This window comes from Piliocolobus tephrosceles, chromosome 4 (assembly GCF_002776525.5).
Source record: "Piliocolobus tephrosceles isolate RC106 chromosome 4, ASM277652v3, whole genome shotgun sequence".
NCBI classification, from domain to species: Eukaryota; Metazoa; Chordata; class Mammalia; order Primates; family Cercopithecidae; genus Piliocolobus; species Piliocolobus tephrosceles.
In genome coordinates this window covers 110,601,323-110,620,332 of record NC_045437.1, presented here as the reverse complement: position 1 = coordinate 110,620,332, position 19,010 = coordinate 110,601,323, and the positions used below count along the sequence as shown (strand labels likewise).

The window sequence follows — 19,010 nt, the reverse complement described above, 5'->3', positions numbered from 1 at the left end:
TTGCACTATGACCTTAGCTGTTAGCCTTCTAATACACTTAAGCACACTCCAATTATACCTGCCCTTCAGCTTTAGAGAGCCCACTGTTTTACTGACTCCATATTTTTTTCCTTCCCAATTTATCAGCCTTACTTACTTACATTTAACAGCCTTACTATCCTACTGAGCCTAGACTGCATGATTCATTTTGGCATAAAGACCTGATCCAGGCCAAGCACAGTGGCTCAGGCCTATAATCCCAGCACTTTGGGAGGCCAAGGCAGGTGGATCACGAGGTCAGGAGATTGAGAACATCCTGGCTAACACGGTGAAACCCCGTCTCTACTAAAAATACAAAAAATTAGCCAGGTGTGGTGGCGGGCGCCTGTAGTCCCAGCTACTCAGGAGGCCTAGGCAGGAGAATTGCTTGAACCCAGGAGGTGGAGGTTGCAATGAGCTGAAATCACGTCACTGCACTCCAGCCTGGGCGACAGAGTGAGACTGTCTGGGGGAAAAAAAACAACAAAAAAGCCTGATCCATGTTATCATCTAAACCAGGATTGATTGATTGATTTCTTGTTCCTTCTCTCTCTCTCTCTTTTTTCTTTTTGACGGAGTCTCACTCTGTTGCCCAGGCTGGAGTGCAGTAGCGCGATCTCGGCTCACTGCAAGCTCCACCTCCTGGATTCACGCCATCCTCCTGCCTCAGCCTCCCGAGTAGCTGGGACTACAGGCACCAACCACTATGCCCGGCTAATTTTTTTGTGTTTTTAGTAGAGATGGGGGTTTCACCGTGTTAGCCAGGATGGTCTCGATCTCCCGACCTCGTGATCTGCCCACCTTAGCCTCCCAAAGTGCTGGGATTACAGGCTTGAGCCACCATGTCCAGCCTCTTTCTGTCTTTCAATGTTTTTTTGTTTTGTTTGAGTCAGGGTCTCACTCTGTTGCCCAGACTGGAGTGCAGTAGTGCGATCACAGCTCACTTACTTCCTAGGCTCAAGCCATGCTCCCGCGTCAGCCTCCTGTGTAACAAGGACTATAGTGCAGCTAATTTATTTTTATTTTCTGTAGAGACGGGGTCTCCCTCCATTGCCTACACTGGTCTTGAACTCCTGGTGGGCTCAAGTGATCCTCTTGCCTTGGCCTCCCAAAGTGCTGGGATTACAGGCACGAGCCACCACACCAAGCCTAGACGAGGATTTCTCAACCTCAACACTATTGACATTTTGAGTTAGATAATTCTTTGTTGTGGGCAGCTGTCCTATGCATTGTAGGATACTTAGTAGCATCTCTGGACTCTACCCACCATAGGCAGGTAATACCCCTCCACTAGTTGTCACAACCACAAATGTCTCTAGACATTACCAAATGTCCCATAAAGGGACATTGCCAAATCATCCCCAGTTGAGAAACACTGGTGTAGAGTCAGGGAAAGTGGTCATATCCACATATCATCCTCACTTAGGCCCTATAGCCGGTGCCTGGCATAGGTGTTCAAAAGTGGAACACCTACTCTTGAGGAAGAATAGGCTTGCGTAGCTAGCACTTTATTAAAGTACCCTGAGGGCTGGGCATGGTGGCTCACGCCTGTAATCCCAGCACTTTGGGAGGCCGAGGCGGGCGGATCACTTAAGGTCAGGTGTTCGAGACCAGCCTGACCAACACGGAGAAACCCTGTCTCTGCTAAAAATACAAAATTAGCCAGGCATGGTGGCGCATGCCTATAATCCCAGCTACTCAGGAGGCTGAGGCAGGAGAATCACTTGAACCTGGGAGGCAGAGGTTGCAGTGAGCTGAGATCGCACCATTGCACTCCAGCCTGGACAACAAGAATGAAACTCCATGTCAAAAAAACAAAACAAAACAAAACACCCTGAGCATCAGTGGATTAATGGATATGGCACCCACTTCTCCCAGCTCTTGGAGTGAGGTAGCAAAGTCAACAAACCTAAACATTACTGCTGCTTATGTCACTTTTTGGGAGAACAAAAACCATGACAGATAAAGCAGTTTACAAAATCAAGCTCCAGAGATTTTGAGTAATAACAATCACTTCAGCTACTCCTCAGTTCCAGCAGGGCAGTAGGGATGTCATTTTTTGTTTTCAGGTATTATGCAGAACCCTTGAGTCCACAGTGGAAGTGGTCCTGGACTGATAATATAACATCAGCCCCTGAAGTACTTTCTTAAAACCTGAGGCTCCTGCCATTGACCATCAACCCCTGGCGTCTATGCCATGCCTCCTGAAACTCCTATAAGACCTGTAGATTCTATGCTGCTTCCTATCCCCAATTCCTAATCCCTCTGAGAGTTATCCTGTAACAGTGAAGTTACTGCAAATATTTGCTGGCTGGTAAAATGGGATTATAAGAAAGGGAGCTCAGGACACTAGTCCTCCACATTCAAGCTAATAGAACTTCGTGTAACAATGGAAGTATTCTGTATCTGCTAATACAGTAGATACCACTAGCTACATACTACTTGAGCTCTTGAAATGTGGCTAGTGCAACTCAGGAACTAAAATTTTAAGATAGTATTTAACTAATTTTAATTAGCCACATGTAGCTAGTGGCTATCAAATCCTATTTAACAGCACAGTTCTGTACAATGAAAGTCTAGTTCTTCCTAGGGCCCTTGGGAAGAGCAAGTCCAAGGGGGAGGATAAAAACAGAAATGAAACAACTTTCTTTTTCCAGCTGGGAGTGCTAGGCTGTAAGGCAGTATTTTTAGACATCAAAGGAGAAAATACTGTATTTTTAAAATATGACCAAAATGATCTTGAGTCACCTATCACTCCTGATACACGTGGAACACACGAGTGAGGAGACAGGAGAAAACTAAGGGAAACAAGTTAGAAAATAAACTGTATTACCTCCTATCAAAAAAGGGCTGGGGCTAGAGCTGGAACCTCAAAATAGACTCCCCAAAGCTAGGAGGGTTTTACTTTGTGCCTGACTTTTTGAAAATGGGGATGGGGAGCAAAACCTAGTATTAAAGCAGGTAGGTGGGTTCTTTGCTTTTTACAGGAGATGAGGGTGATGAGGAGCTCTTGGAGTCCTGGAAGGGAGAGCAGTCTGTGCTGACAGAGTTAGTGAGAGGAGAGGATCTAGGAGTAACAGGGTCTAAGGAGAGGAGATGGCCTCCCAGGCCATGAGAACTAAAGGTTGTGATAAATTTAATCATAGTCTGTCCAAACCAGAGAGTCCTCAGAAGTATGGTATGAGAATCCTGAGTGTGGGGCAGTGAGCTCATTTCTGCTCATGAGAAGTGTAGGAGATGCAGCAAGGTTCCTCTTATCAGGAGACTTGCAAAGATGGAAGGAAATGTCCCTCTAAGTTATTACTTGTCTCACCTCCTCCCTCCCCCAAAGGAAGGGGAAAGATGGACACCTCGGGGATTTGAATTAGAAATAGCCCTTTGGGGGCCGGGCGCGGTGGCTCAAGCCTGTAATCCCAGCACTTTGGGAGGCCGAGACGGGCGGATCACGAGGTCAGGAGATCGAGACCATCCTGGCTAACACGGTGAAACCCCGTCTCTACTAAAATACAAAAAAAAAGTAGCCGGGCGTGTTGGCGGGCGCCTGTAGTCCCACCTACTCGGGAGGCTGAGGCAGGAGAATGGCGTGAACCCGGGAGGCAGAGCTTGCAGTGAGCTGAGATCCAGCCACTGCACTCCAGCCTGGGCGACAGAGCGAGACTCCGTCTCAAAAAAAAAAAAAAAAAAGAAATAGCCCTTTGGAGGGTTTTTGTATGTTTTTTTTTTGTTTTTTCATTTTTTTACATAGCTCCAAACAGCCAACTGAAATAAAAATAGCCTTTAAGAACAAGGAGGCTCATCCTATATAGCGATTCCCCCTGCTGAGGTTTGTGCTTAGGCCTTCCTACCTTTCTCGTCTCATCTTTTTTCTTTTTTTGTTGAGACTTGAGTTTTACCCTTGTCGCTCAGGCTCTGGAGTGCAGTGACACGATCTCGGCTCAGTGCAACCTCCGCCTCCCAGGTTCAAGAAATTCTCCTGCCTCAGCCTCCGGGGTAGCTGGGATTACAAGCGTGTGCCACCACACCCAGCTAATTTTTTTATATTTAAAAAAATTAAAATGTAATTGTAATTGTTGGCCAGGCTGGTCTCTAACTCCTGACCTCAGGTGATCTGCCCACCTCGGCCTACCAAAGTGCTGGGATTACAGGCATTAGCCACCACACCCAGCTATCTCCCCTCCTAAGGGACTGAGTTGCCAACTTAGAGCCCTTTGGTTGACAGTTCCAGCTGGCAGTAAGCAGAGTCCTACAGAGATAAGGGGGGATCCAGGTGGCCTGGAGAGGACCCATGGAGCTCACATCCCCTTTTTCTCTGACATTTCCTAGGCACATAGAATCCCTTCTACCCCTACAGCAAAGGATGTGATTTCTCAGCAGGCCCTGGCCATTTAGCCTTAGTGTGAGCAGAGAGGACTGCCCTTTATCCCTCATACAAATTTGAGCTAGCCAGCCCCAGGGTCCCATTCTGACCTTTTTCCCACCCTAGTTCATATGAAGTTCTCTCTCCAGTAGAAAGCTGAGAAAGTGAATCTTTTGTTTCTCTCTACCATCTAATGCTACTTTAAATCCTTTAACAAGGAGGCTAGAAGCTTGCCTTCTCCCTGCATTTCCTTTTTTTTTTTTTTTCTCTTTTTGAGATGGAGTCTCTGTTACCCAGGCTGGAGTGCCGTGAAACAATCTCAGCTCACTGCAACCTCTGCCTCCTGGGTTCAAGTGATTCTCCTGCCTCAGCCTCCCAAGTAGCTGGGATTACAAGCGTGCACCACCACGCCCAGCTAATTTTTGTATTTTTAGGAGAGACAGGGTTTCACCATGCTGGTCAGGCTGGTCTTGAACTCCTGACCTCAAGTGACCCGCCTGCCTTGGCCTCCCAAAGTGCTGGAATTAGAGGCATGAGCCACTGCGCCCAGCCATCCCTGCATTTATTATAGTCCTGCCTGGACCATCCCCTTTCCACAGCCTGTGACTCTGTATCTGCCAAAGCACCCAGGCCTAGCCCACAGTCCATCTCCCAAAGAAGCCTCAATAGACAACAGAATGCTTTCTGGGGGACTGCTAGACCTCAGACTTCTGCCTAAAATGTATGCTGAATCTTTATCAGGAAATAAACATTTTTTTAAAAAGTTAATGACCAGGCTGACCAACATGGTGAAACCCTGTCTCTACCCAAAAAGACAAAAATCAACCAGGCATGGTGGCACATGCCTGTAGTTCAAGCTACTCAGATGACTGAGGTGGGAGAATCGCCTGAACCCAAGAGGTGGAGGTTGCTGTGAGTCAAGATGGCACCACTGCACTCCAGCTTGGGTGACAGACCCTGTCTCAAAAAAATAAAATAAAATAAATCGCATTTGATCTCTGATCTCTTTATAAGATTTGTTCCAGGAACTGATTTAATTTCATAACCCACCTCCCTAAGAGTGGAACAGCACCTATACTTGTACTCCTGTTTTCTGGTCTCCCAACTTCTCGCCCTGTCACCCAGGCTGGAGTGTAGTGACATGATCATAGCTCACTGCAGCCTCCAACTTCTGGCTCAAGCGATCCTCCTGCATCAGCCTCCTTCCTAAGTAGCTGGGACTATAAGTGTGCACCACCATGCCTGGCTAAATTTTTAAAAAATCTTGTAGAGATGGGGTCTCACTGTGTTGGTCTTGAACACCAGAGCTCAAGTGATCCTCCGACCTCAGGCTCCCAGACTGCTGGGATTACAGGTGTGAGCCATGCTCAACCAAAAAGCTCCTATATACAGAGCCCCATTCTAGACACTGGAGTTGAAGGAAGTAGTGTAGGGATGAGAGAGGACTGGAAGAGATGTTCCACCTCTTAATCATAAGGTCTTTAGTAAGTACTCAGTCCCTCCTTTAGTACCACTTTGTAGGAGTCTTGCATCACCACCCCCTGCTAAATTTAGGGTCCCCCTAGAGACTTTCCTGTATAGCACCCCAGCCTTTGGCTTGACTCATTTGTCTTGATTACTGCAGTAGCTTCTTAACTCTTCTTGTTTCTAGTTTTATTCCTCCAACCTAGCCTGCACCCTGACAATAAATGCCTTTTTAGCAGGTAGCAATAAAAACTTGTTCTAAAAAAAGTAGTAGTCTAGGCGGACAGTGCTGAGATCAGACTTTTTTTTTTTTGAGACGGAGTCTCACTCTATCGCCCAGGCTGGAGTGCAGTGGCATGATCTCTGCTCACTGCAACCTCCACCTCGCAGGTTCAACCGATTCTCCTGCCTCAGTCTCCCGAGTAGCTGGGACTACAGGCACCCGCCACCACACCCAGCTAATTTTTTTGTATTTTTAGTAGAGACAGGTTTCACCGTGTTAGCCAGGATGGTCTCGATCTCCTGACCTCGTGATCTGCCTGCCTTGGCCTCCTGAAGTGCTGGGATTACAGGCGTGAGCCACCGTGCCCAAGGGAGATCAGACTCTTAAAGAAACTACTCTAGGCTTCAGGACAAAATCCTGATCCCTTAGCAGCAAGGCCTTCCAGACTAGGGCTCCTTGCCCCTCAGGGGTTTCACTCCCTAACAGTCCCTCGAAGCTATCCCTCCCTAACCTCTGCACCCACGCTGATCCCTCTGCCTGGAACGCCCTTCCTTTAACTACTTGACCTTTACTTTTCAACCCATGAGGCTAGCCACCAAAATTAGAATCTTCCACAGGTCAAACCCTCTACTGGGTGGTGAGAATGCAACACTTAGCAGAAACACAGCAGTCCTTGTGAGGAGACTCCTGAGGGGTAAGAAGGACCAGTATACACTACACCACCGCTATGAAAGCATGAAACACACCTGGTCTAGACCTGAGGGTCCCAGAGGCTTCCCTGAACAGGCAACCTAAGCTGAGACCCCAAGGAAGCTTGGATTGAACTGAGAGGGTTGGGGAGGGATGTGATGGGCCTTCCAGACAGAACAATGTGTGTTCTGTGTGGGAGAGAACTAATGAGTTTGGAGGAAGACGGGAGGGCCTGTGTGGCCACAAAACACAAGAGTATGGGACATGCCAGAGGAAGCCACACTGATTTTGCAGGGAGACAGTAAAGATTTTGGTCATCATCTTAAAGTACGTGAGAAAGCCTCCTGTCCAGAGTTTTAGCTGGCAGTCAGTAGGCCCTCTGGTCCTGGCCATGCACCTTTCCCTCAGCCTCACCTCAGCATTCAAGGGAAAACCTGCCACCCTGCAAGCCCTCCAGGGTCTGGAATGCTGGCAGGAGGGGATAGATGCCTCTGCTCCTGGAGAAAAGGGCCTCTGGCAGGGAAGCCTGAGAGGTTCGTTCCAACTGTACAGGTCCTGTGGACTACTCTCAAAAAAGGAATGGTGAGATGGACTTTCATAGAAGAGCCTCTCCAATTTCTCCTTGGGCCTTTTTTTTTTTTTTTTTTTTGAGACAAGAGTCTCGCTCTGTCGCCCAGGCTGGAGTGCGGTGGCGCGATCTCGGCTCACTGCAAGCTCCGCCTCCTGAGTTCACGTCATTCTCCTGCCTCAGCCTCCCGAGTAGCTGGGACTACAGGCGCCCGCCTCCACGCCCGGCTAATTTTGTTTTTTTTGTATTTTTAGTAGAGACAGGGTTTCACCGTGTTAGCCAGGATGGTCTCGATCTCCTGATCTCGTGATCCTCCCGCCTCGTCCTCCCAAAGTGCTGGGATTACAGGCCTGAGCCACCGCGTCCGGCCTCTCCTTGGGACTCTTACCTTGTGTGGAATGAAAGTGGTGCCTCTGGGGTCCCAGACGCGGGGGACAGGAGGCAGCCCAGGGGCTTGGAGAAGTGGTGAGACCCAGAGGAACGGTGAACCCAGTCAGGAAGGGTCCTGCCAACAGGGCCTGGACCAGCCTCGGGGTCTTCCCAAAAAGGCAGGTGGGGGCCTCCAGCAAGCTTCCCACCTCTGTGAGGCTGGAGAAGAGGCCCCCTGGATGAGAAGGAAGAGGCCGGCAGGCCCGGCGGGCGCAGGCACAGGTAGACTTCTGGTGGGAAGAGCGTGATTGACTCAGCCTCCTCCAGCGGCTGCAGCACGTCCCTCCGCTAGAAGGGGCGAGGCTCCCTTTGCCAGAGTCAACCCAGCGATTCCTCCCGGAGAGGTGTGGGCCCCGGCCCCAGCCCAGAGTGCATGCCTAGGCCGGGAGCTGGGCGAGGCTGGGAGCTGGGGGAGGACGGGGCACAGCCACAGCTGGGTGTCCAACGGGAAAGGCGGCCGTTCCCCCTCAAGCTACACCTGAAGGGGTCCCCAGGGTCGAGGCCACGTCTCCTTCGCCTCAGGGCTGAACTTCGGTGATCACCGTGGCCTGCGGGCATCTCCTGGGAGGGACGGAGGGGGTTGGAGGAAAACTCCGAAGAGAAAGGCCGAATCCTGCAGGGTCTGGTCGTCGGAAAGCCGCCTCCCTCTCCGCGGGCTGGCATCGCCATCGGGGTCCACACGGGCTCTAAGACAAAACCCCAATCTCCCTCAAGGCCCCATAGGAGGGGCGCTGCCAGAGTCGCCTATTTTTAGTGCAAGAGAACCGGGCCGGGAGAGGCCAGCAGGAGTCCGGAGCATTCCCGAGGTCTCGGCCCGGGTCTCGCGAGGCAGGGAAAGAGGGCAGCCCTGGGGCGGAGCTGGAAAGGGGGCGGGGCAGGGTGGGGTTGGGCGTGGCAACCTCCCGCTTCCGGGACAGGGATCCGCGGCGCGGAAAGGTCTTTTTCTTGGGTGTGGGTCCGAGACCTGCAGCGAGGTTCGTGTTAAACCTGGACTCCCTGTGGAACGTTCAAGAAAAAGAGAACCGAATGAGGTTTCTCGAAAGGAAAAAAGAATGTGACAGTGTAATCTAGTGCTACTCCTCGGCGTTTTAGGGCCCCAACCCGGGAACCCCTCGCTCCGCGAATCTCAGTCCACAGCGGGAGGCGGGTATGGTCGTTCACCTATTTGCGCCCGAGGGCTCAGGGAGGCGCTGGCGTGACCCGAGTCGGGGGCAGCAAGCTGGTTAGCGGGTGGGTGAACGTAGGGGTCTTCCACGACCACCACAGAAACAAAACACCTGGGTCGGGATTGAGTCCTGTATTGGAAAAGCAAAAGAACAGTCAGCTGGGGGTGCTAAGATGGCAGGTGATGTACAAACCTGGAGCCTTAGGATGGTCCGCAGGCTGCGGAGGAGCACAGCCAGGACAGCGTCCGACGGACCCTAAGAGAGACTGCGGCGGAAGGCAGGGGAATCTGCCATGGACCAGTTGAGCAAGCTGTTTCAGGGAGGGATCCAGGCCTCCGCACACCTGGGCGTGTACAGCCTGCGGCAGCTCTGCCACCGTCCCTCACCTGTCTTCTGCCTTTACGCAGGCTTTCTAGCAGACGTTGCCAAGGTTCTTCTCCAGGCCTTCAAGGCCGTAGGTTAACGGGGCCCCCATTCACTGCTCTGTCCTCAGCCCCTCCACACTCCAGCTCAGTACGTTGGCACTAACTCTTCCCTCCGATTGAAACATTCTTTCCCTACATGACGTCCCTCCACAGGAACATTATTCTCCCGTATACCCACAGTGCTCTCTCCGTGTATCTGCTCCAATGTTCTCCCCTCTTCGCATACCGCCGGAAGTAAGCTGCAAATAAACCAGGGTCCCCCGTCTGTCTTGTTCACAGCTTTGTCCCCAAGACCTAAAATAAAGCCTGGTACCCAAAAGGTGCTCACTAAGTTTCACAATATTTACTCTGCCAGACGTTGTTCAGGGCGCTTAATTTGCTTCTTTACTTTCCACACCACCATGTAATGTAGACACTAATATTATTTCCAATCTCATTTCACAGATGAGAAACAAAAGTTGATAGATGTCACAAATAGAAAAGTGACATCTTTATTTTGCATAGATGTTAGTGGCTGCTATCATCCTGATCTGTCCCCCTGTTTAAAACTACTTGAAGAGACACGGTGCCCAATACTGTGAGATGCGAGAGAATGAGAGTCATTACTTGTTTAAATTCCTGCGGTAGAGCAGAAGGCAGAAGTACAGCTAGGTATCCGTGTTCCACCGCTTCCCTGTCTGAGCACGTCCTTCAGGGTGCAACTGGACCCCCAGACGCCTGGGCTTTTGTGTGCAGTGACTGGGCCCAGAGAGAGATTTCCAGTGGATGTCCCCAGAAGTCAGAACTTTAAGGTCCTCCTTTGGGCGTTTCCGTTTCAGCGAGAGCTTCCCTTGTTCTGACCTAGGCAGGAATGGATTGGCAGTCTAGCAACACACAGGGCAATTTTTACCTTATTATTTTATTGTATGTATGTATGTATTTATTTGAGTCGGAGTCTGGCTCTACTGTCCAGGCTGGAGTGCAGTGGCCGGATCTCGATTCACTGCAACTTCCGCCTCCCAGTTTCAAGGGATTCTCCTGCCTCAGCCTCCCGAGTAGCTGGGATTACAGGCACCCGCCACCACGCCTGGCTAATTTTATTTTTATTTATTTATTTATTTATTGGAAAGAGGTTGCATCATGTTGGCCACGCTAGTCTCGAACTCCTGACCTGAAGTGATCCACCCGCCTCGGCCTCCCAAAGTGGTAGGATTACAGGCACGAGCCACTGCGCCCGGCAGAACGAGACCAATTTTTATTTAGTACATCCAGAGTAACCCTCTCCTGCCTTAGTCCAGCCTGGACTAAGTCCTTCCGGAGTTGGTGTGCATCAGAACAAAAACCTCTTGAGGGGAGGACGGTCCCGCGGAAGCACAGTTTTAAAGTTTATTTTTAAAATTTTAATGCCATACTTTTTTAAATTGCCCATCGTTATCCACGATAGTGAACTGAAAATTAAGCTCTCCTGTGGTTGCCCCGTCAACCCTCCCCGCACCAAGTGGAACAGGCGGAGCTCGAGCTATGCCACATAGGGGCGGGGAAGCCGTCAGGGGGTCCTCATGGGAATGTGCCGTACACTTCACCTCTTTCGCTTCTCGCTCTACATCATCCCTGAGAAGCCTTTTTAAACACTTGAATGTGCTTGTTTCAGAATGTATTTGTAAAGCGCTGTCAGATTATGTTGTACGGAAGTGGGGACTGTGATGCCGTGCAATTTCCCTTTGCCTTTTGCATTACATGGCGCCGCCATCTTGAGCAGAAGTGTATCATGGGGCTCGCCATTTTACTTGGTCGAGCGCGTATTTCCGGTTCCGGCAGGGGGCTTCCTTTTCTCTTTCACTGCAAGGCGGCTGCGGTAGCGGTTGTGCTGCTCTTTTCTCTGAGCCATCCAGTGCCATCCTCGTCGCTGCAGCGACACACGCGCTCGCCGCCGCCATGACTGAGCAGATGACCCTTCGTGGCACCCTCAAGGGCCACAATGGCTGGGTAACCCAGATCGCTACTACTCCGCAGTTCCCGGACATGATCCTGTCCGCCTCTCGAGGTACGGACTAAGGTAGATTTCAGGACCCGAGATTGCAGGGCTGGGGGATTCCGCGTGTCGTCGGGCAGGCGGGTGGCGCGCGAGCTGTCGGGCACTGACAAACTTCTGCCCCACTGTGATTTGGGGCGTGCGGACGCGAGCCCAGGCCTCAGCCCGAGCGAACCTCATTGCAGATGAGGACCTAGACGTAGAGCGGCTCGTGGCTGTTAGGGTTGGAGAGTTGGAAACTTTTAAAATACCTTTTGCCTTCCCCTTCGTAGTGTGGCCGGGGGCTACGGGCCGGGCGGGGCGGTGATGACCCCAACATGCCATCTGAGTGTCGGTGCTGAAATCCAGAGGCTGTTTCTGAGCTGCCGCCCGGCCCAAGGCTCGTGGGGAGGCGGGTGGACTCCAGAGGACCTCGTGGCTCAAGTCTCGGCCTACTTTTTCTGCCCCTGGGTCTCCCCTCCGCGTCCCTATCCCTGTGTGCCTGACTGCGTTTAGACACTTCTTGTGCTTCTCCTTGGCTCTTACACTGTTAAGAATTGTCTGACTCGGCCGGGCGCGGTGGCTCAAGCCTGTAATCCCAGCACTTTGGGAGGCCGAGATGGGCGGATCACGAGGTCAGGAGATCGAGACCATCCTGGCTAACACGGTGAAACCCCGTCTCTACTAAAAATACAAAAACTAGCCGGGCGAGGTGGCGGGCGCCTGTAGTCCCAGCTACTCGGGAGGCTGAGGCAGGAGAATGGCGTAAACCCAGGAGGCGGAGCTTGCAGTGAGCTGAGATCCGGTCACTGCACTCCAGTCCGGGCGACAGAGCGAGACTCCGCCTCAAAAAAAAAAAAAAAAAGAATTGTCTGACTCTTGAATCATGTTTGGCTGTTAATCGTAAAATTTGTTGAGTGGGACAGGTTTCAGTGGCTTTTCCAGCATTCATTACTACATTTCTGTCGGCCCTCAGAGGGAGGCATGGGAGGCCCCAGCTACTCTACAGCCACAAACTGTTGTGCATTCGGTTGCAGAGAAGATACGTGGTGGCTGTTGAGTTCGTCTGAGTTTCAGGAAAGGGTGTCTGTAATTTCTGGCACCTAAATTAAGTTCTCAGGATACACACCGGGCGCGGTGGCTCACGCCTATAATCCCAGCACTTTGGGAGGCAGAGGCAGGCGGATCACCTTAGGTCAGGAGTTCGAAACTAGCCTGGCCAATGGTGAAACCCCATCTCTAATTAAAAAAAAAAAAAAATTAGCCAGGCGTGCTGGGGGCTGCCTGTAATTCCAGCTACTCGGGAGGCTGAGGCAGGAGAATTGCTTGAACACGGGAGGTGGAGGTTGCAGTGAGCCGAGATCATGCCATTGCACTCCAGCCTGGGTGACAGAGTGAGACTCCATCTCAAAAAAAAAAGAGTTATCACGGTACAGTTTAGCTCTACGTGCGTTTTTAGTCTGGAAGAGAGCCACTCAGTCCTGGCCTGTAACTGCTCTTGTAGTCTGTCGTTCCATCCCTCCTTAAGCGTCCTTAGTTGTTAACCCACTCATGACCTTGACACTTAGTGAATTATCCAGTGTGTTAACAAACTGGCTGCGGGTTCCTCACTGGTTTTTCTTCTGTTTTGCCGCCTTTAGATAAGACCATCATCATGTGGAAACTGACCAGGGATGAGACCAACTATGGAATTCCACAGCGTGCTCTGCGGGGTCACTCCCACTTTGTTAGTGATGTGGTTATCTCCTCAGATGGCCAGTTTGCCCTCTCAGGCTCCTGGGATGGAACCCTGCGCCTCTGGGATCTCACAACGCAAGTAGCTGCTCACTTAGCTCTGGGGCCTTGGGAAAAAATCTGGGCAGAAATGTGGTGGATGCAATTGGCAGGTTTCCCAGGGGAGATCCAGTCCATTTGGGAACTGGAAAGCAGACTGCACCTACAGAAGATGTTTGGCCTCCCCGCTTTGAGTTAGTTACTCATGATTGCTGAGGAGTGTGGTTGAACATTTCTGCCAGGTGCGACAGTTTTGAGTAGGCAGCAGTTTGAACATGTTTTACCTTGAAAGCTCTGTGGGGAAAAGAAAGAGATCAGCCTGTTACTGTGTCTGTATAGAAGGAAGTAGACATAAGAGACTCCATTTAGTTCTGTATTTGAAATGCTGTTAATCTGTGACCCTACCCCCAACTTTGTCCTTGCAAGAGACATGTGCGAAGGTGATTTAAGGTTAAAAGGATATTGGGCTGTGCAGGATGTGTCTTTGTTAAACAAGTACCTGAAAGAGGCTTGATGGTTAAAAATCCTGCCCGACCCTGGGCAATGGAAACCCATTGTGTGCCTTGTTTACTGAGTAAGGAGAAACCGCCTTTAGGAATAAGGTGGGGCTTGCTGGAGCAATACTGCTAAAAGGTTTATGGAGATGTTTGCATATGCATCTCAAGGCACAGCATTTTCCTTTAAACTTATTCATGTTACAAGGATTTTTGTTCTTATGTCTTACTGCAGATTTCCTCCTCCCTACGATGATCCTATTTTCTAGCTACTCCCCTATCGTTTAGATGGTAAAGATAATTATCAATAAATACTAAGGGAACTCAGATGGTAAAGATAATTATCAATAAATACTAAGGGAACTCAGAGGCCGGTGCCAGTGTGGGTCCTCTGAAAACACAGCACTGGTCCCCTGGGTCCCGCTTTTCTTTCTCTATACTTTGTCTCTGTGTATTATTTCCTTTTCTCAAGTCTCTCGTCCCACGTAACGAGAAGCACCCACAGGTGTGGAGGGGCAGGCCACCCTTTCAAAGCTCAGGTGATGGGCAGGTGGAATCAGAGGGTCCTGGTGATGACAGACGACATTGTCAGCCAATCCCCACGTGGGAGTGAGGACATGTCCTGCAATTCTGAAGGGATTCTCTGTCATATACTGTTATATATGTGTGAGTGATGCACTGAGACAGAGACAAGGCCCAGGAATCAGTCTGACCGTTGAATGAGAATGTTTGTTAAGTCTGAGAATGACAAAGTCCTCCCACTTAGGGGCACCACCACAAGGCGATTTGTGGGCCATACCAAGGATGTGCTGAGTGTGGCCTTCTCCTCTGACAACCGGCAGATTGTCTCTGGATCTCGAGATAAAACCATCAAGCTATGGAATACCCTGGGTGTGTGCAAATACACTGTCCAGGTAAAGTGAGGCCATGGTGAGAGAGCACATCTCCAAGGATCTCTCCCACCCTCTTAACCTTTACTTTTTTTTTGAGACAGTCTCACTCTGTCGCCCAAGCTGAAGTGCAGTGGCACTGTGTTGGCTCACTGCAACCTCCGCCTCCCAGTCTCAAGCAATTCTGGTGCCTCAGTCTCCCGAGTAGCTGGTGCTACAGGTGCACGCCACCAGGGTGGTCTCGAACTGAGCTCAGGCAATCCACCCGCCTCAGCCACCCAAAGTGCTGGTATTACAGGAGTGAGCCACCACGGCCTGCATATCTTTACCTTTTTTTTTTTTTTTGAGACAGTTTCGCTCATTGCCCAGGCTAGGGTGCAATGGCGTGACCGCAGCTGACCACAACCTCCACCTCCCGGGTTCAAGCAATTCCCCTACCTCAGCTTCCCAAGTAGCTGGGATTACAGGCATGCACCGCCACGCCTGGTTTTGTATTTTTAGTAGAGGTGGGGTTTCTCCATGTTGGTCAGGCTGGTCTCGAACTCCCAACATCAGGTGATCTGCCCGCCTCAGCCTCCCAAAGTGCTGGGATTACAGGCGTGAGCCACCGTGCCCGGCTCTCTGCCTTTTTAAAGTTTTGGCTGAGCTCATGCCTGTAATCCTAGCTCTGGTAGGCCAAGGTGGGAGGATTGCTTGAGGACAGGAGAGCAGCCTGGCCAACATAGTAAGACCCCATCTATAAAAATTTTTATTTATTTTGAGATGGAGTCTCACCCTGTTGCCCAGGCTGGAGTGCAGTGTGCGATCTTGGCCCACTGCAACCTCCGCCTCCCAGGTTCATCCCATTCTCCTGCCTCAGCTTCTCGAGTAGCTGGGACTACAGCACGCCCAGCTAATTTTTTGTATTTTTAGTAGAGATGAGGTTTCACCGTGTTAGCCAGGCGGTCTTGATCTCCTCACCTCGTGATCCGCCCACCTTGGCCTCCTAAAGTGCTGGGATTACAGGCGTGAGCCACCGCACCCGGCCCTTTTTTGAGATGAAGTTTCACTCGTTCGTTGCCCAGGCTGGAGTGCAATGGCACAATCTTGGCTCACTGCAACCTTCGCTTCCTGCGTTTAAGCAGTGCTCCTGCCTGAGCCTTCCAAGTAGCTGGGATTACAGGCACCCACCACCACACCCGGTGAATTTTTGTATTTTTGGTAGAGACGGTTTCACCATGTTGGCCAAGCTGATGTCAAATTCCTGACCTAAGGTGATCCACTCACCTCACCCTCCCCAAGTGCTGGGATTACAGGCGTGAGCTACTGCGTCCAGCCCCCATCTCTAAATTTAAAAAGAAATTCTTGTCTGGAATCTAAAGGGATTCTACTGAGCTTAAAGGTTTGGGTTCTGGGTTTTTGAGAGGTGCTGCCAGCCATCATCCTACTGAGGGGTGGGGCTGGTGGGGGGGGGTATAGCACTTCATGGGATAGGACTGTTTCTCCTTATTTCCTTTTCATCCCCTGTAGGATGAGAGCCACTCAGAGTGGGTGTCTTGTGTCCGCTTCTCGCCCAACAGCAGCAACCCTATCATCGTCTCCTGCGGCTGGGACAAGCTGGTCAAGGTGAGCTTTAAGCCAAGGCAGGGGCTTTACCAGTCAGGGTGTGCTCCCAGGTGGTCATACGCTCAAACTCCTGTGGAAAGTTTTACAGATTGTCTCAGTTGACTCTTTCTCTTGTCACATGGTCTGAAGTAGCTAATTGATGTCCCTTGTAAGTGAGCACACTGCATTGGATGTGTGTTACAATCTAACGTTAAGTGGCCAGGACGTGTAACTGAATGATAATTGGCTACCCTAGCCAGGAATGCCAAGCCCTTTTTTGTTGGACCTGACCCTAGCTGATCCAGAGCTAGGGTAATTCACCTGTCAACTTCACATCTATGCAGGTATGGAACCTGGCTAACTGCAAGCTGAAGACCAACCACATTGGCCACACGGGCTATCTGAACACGGTGACTGTCTCTCCGGATGGATCCCTCTGTGCTTCTGGAGGCAAGGTATTTGGGGACTAGGAGTCTCCTACCCAGTGGAAGACCAGCATCATGGAAGGAGCACTTAGCCAGCGTCTCTAACATAAAATGGCAAACATTAGTCAGGATGGTTTCGGGAGGATGATGAGATAATGGCAATCTGAGAATATGTTTCCAAAGATTACTTTCAGCAAATGATAATTAAGGCATACTAAGGTTGGGTTTATTTTGAGACAGTCTCACTCAGCCGCCAAAGCTGGAGTGCAGTGGCATGATCTCGGCTCATCACAACCATCTCCCTGGTTCAAGCAATTCTCCTGTCTCAGCCTCCCTAGTAGCTGGGATTATAGGCACCCACCATCATGCCTGGGTAATTTGTGTATTTTAGTAGAGACAGGGTTTCACCATGTTGGCCAGGCAGGGCTTGAACTCCTGACCTCAGGTGATCCACTGGCCTCAGCTTCCCGAAGTGCTGGGATTACAGGTGTGAGCCACAGCGCCTGGCCTCAAGTTGGTTTCTTGAAGCAATTGATGAGATTGGGATCCTGGTTTTCAGAAACGATTAGAGTGATTTATTTAAGTTGGGAGGGGTTTTTTTGATAGGTTTGGTAAGGTCTTAAAGGAAAGGCATACAGAGATCAGTGTTGGTACTTGAGTCATTAGCTTTCAAAGAAGCCTGAGGTAATGGACGAAAGGTAAGAATTGATTCTGACAGAATCTTGAGATGGGCAGGATTAACATCTGGAAGAGGTCACTGTGTCCTGATTTACCTTACCTGTCTGTCCAGGATGGCCAGGCCATGTTATGGGATCTCAACGAAGGCAAACACCTTTACACGCTAGATGGTGGGGACATCATCAACGCCCTGTGCTTCAGCCCTAACCGCTACTGGCTCTGTGCTGCCACAGGCCCCAGCATCAAGATCTGGGTGAGTGTGGGTTACAGTGGACTGGGTACCTGACTGCTGGGTACCTGCCTTGACAATGTTTTGGTTACGATATATGCCATCTGACTCCCACCTGGTAGCTAAGCCTACTCAACCTCCACATAATTGACAGTTTGGTCTGGGTAACTGTTGTGGTGTGCTATCCTGTACATTTTAGGATGTTTAGCAGCATTTCCAGCTTCTACTAGATGTCGGTAGCAAACCATCCTTCCACTAGTGGCAACTAAAAATGCAACTAGGCATTGATACATGTATCCTAGGAAGCAGAATCATCCCTTTATAACTTGAGAATCTTGAGGAGGGGACTCTGTCATTGCTAAGTCTTACGGTTGCTTTTGCCCTGTTCCCCAGGATTTAGAGGGAAAGATCATTGTAGACGAACTGAAGCAAGAAGTTATCAGTACCAGCAGCAAGGCAGAACCACCGCAGTGTACCTCCCTGGCCTGGTCTGCCGATGGCCAGGTAAGTGGTCTGTCCTCTCAGGTGACTCGGCTTCCAATTATTTTTCTCCCTCATTCTGTTAGTACATCTAGTCTCTCAGACACAAGAGCAGGGTCTTTGGCATGAAGTGAAATGACAAGCCAGGTTGAGGAGCCCTAGTTTGCCATGCCAGTGAATGTGTTTCTGCATCAGAGGGAAGACGGATGTGGAGCCCAGTGGCTGTCAGCCTTCAGTTAATACCTTAATTCATCTGACCCGTTTTGAAATATCTAGATCCTTATCACCAGCTGTTTCTTCCTCAAGGAATACATAACCACCACTTAAAATCTGGCTGTTAAAATGGGAGGGGTTTCTTATAGTCTTCCCAGTGTGGTGACACATGCCTACTGGAGGCTGAGGTGGGAGGATCTCTTGAACTGCAGGGGCTCAAGGCTGCAGTGAGCCAGGATCATGCCCCTGCACTCCAGCCTAGACAGTGGAGCAAGACCATCTCAAAGCTTCACTTGTGGCCGGGCGCGGTGGCTCAAGCCCGTAATCCCAGCACTTTGGGAGGCCGAGACGGGCGGATCACGAGGTCAGGAGATAGAGACCATCCTGGCGAACACGGTGAAACCCCGTCTCTACTAAAAAAAGTACAAAAAAAACTACCCGGGCGAGGTGGCAGGCACCTGTAGTCCCAGCTACTCGGGAGGCTGAGGCAGGAGAATGGTGTAAATCCGGGAGGCGGAGCTTGCAGCGAGCTGAGATCCGGCCACTGCACTCCAGCCTGGATGACAGAGCAAGACTCCGTCTCAAAAAAAAAAAAAGAAAGCTTCACTTGTGCTGAATCTAGTGAGACTGCAGTTTACGCCAGCCTGACCTGTCCCTGTCATTTCTCCCCTGCAGACTCTGTTTGCTGGCTACACAGACAACCTGGTACGAGTATGGCAGGTGACCATCGGCACGCGCTAGAAGTTTATGGCAGAGCTTTACAAATTAAAGAAGAAAAAACTGGCTTTTAGAAGGTTGTTTTTTCTTATATGCGTAAAAGCTCCATCCTATCTACATTTGCTTACACATTAAGTTTGCACTAGCAAACTGGATGCAAGCTGTGGACTAAGTAAACAAGGCCTTGAGGCGGAAGG

At 50.4% G+C, this 19,010-nt stretch overlaps 1 protein-coding gene and 2 non-coding genes across 3 annotated transcripts; all 3 read left to right on the top strand.

Annotated features, from left to right (window-relative positions):
- The first annotated feature begins 10,853 nt into the window (after nt 1-10,853).
- Nucleotides 10,854-18,886, top strand: RACK1 (receptor for activated C kinase 1). The gene is made up of 8 exons (XM_023201784.1): nt 10,854-11,363; nt 12,971-13,142; nt 14,364-14,511; nt 15,997-16,092; nt 16,416-16,526; nt 17,287-17,427; nt 17,797-17,907; nt 18,772-18,886. Exons 1-8 carry the CDS (start codon nt 11,255-11,257, stop codon nt 18,835-18,837), a joined length of 954 nt encoding a protein of 317 aa, XP_023057552.1. The 5' UTR covers nt 10,854-11,254; the 3' UTR covers nt 18,838-18,886.
- LOC111535502 lies at nt 11,649-11,716 on the top strand. Its single transcript, XR_002729476.1, has one exon. It is a non-coding gene; the product is annotated as a small nucleolar RNA SNORD95 (small nucleolar RNA).
- LOC111535501 lies at nt 14,160-14,238 on the top strand. Its single transcript, XR_002729475.1, has one exon. It is a non-coding gene; the product is annotated as a small nucleolar RNA SNORD96 family (small nucleolar RNA).
- Nucleotides 18,887-19,010: the final 124 nt, after the last annotated feature.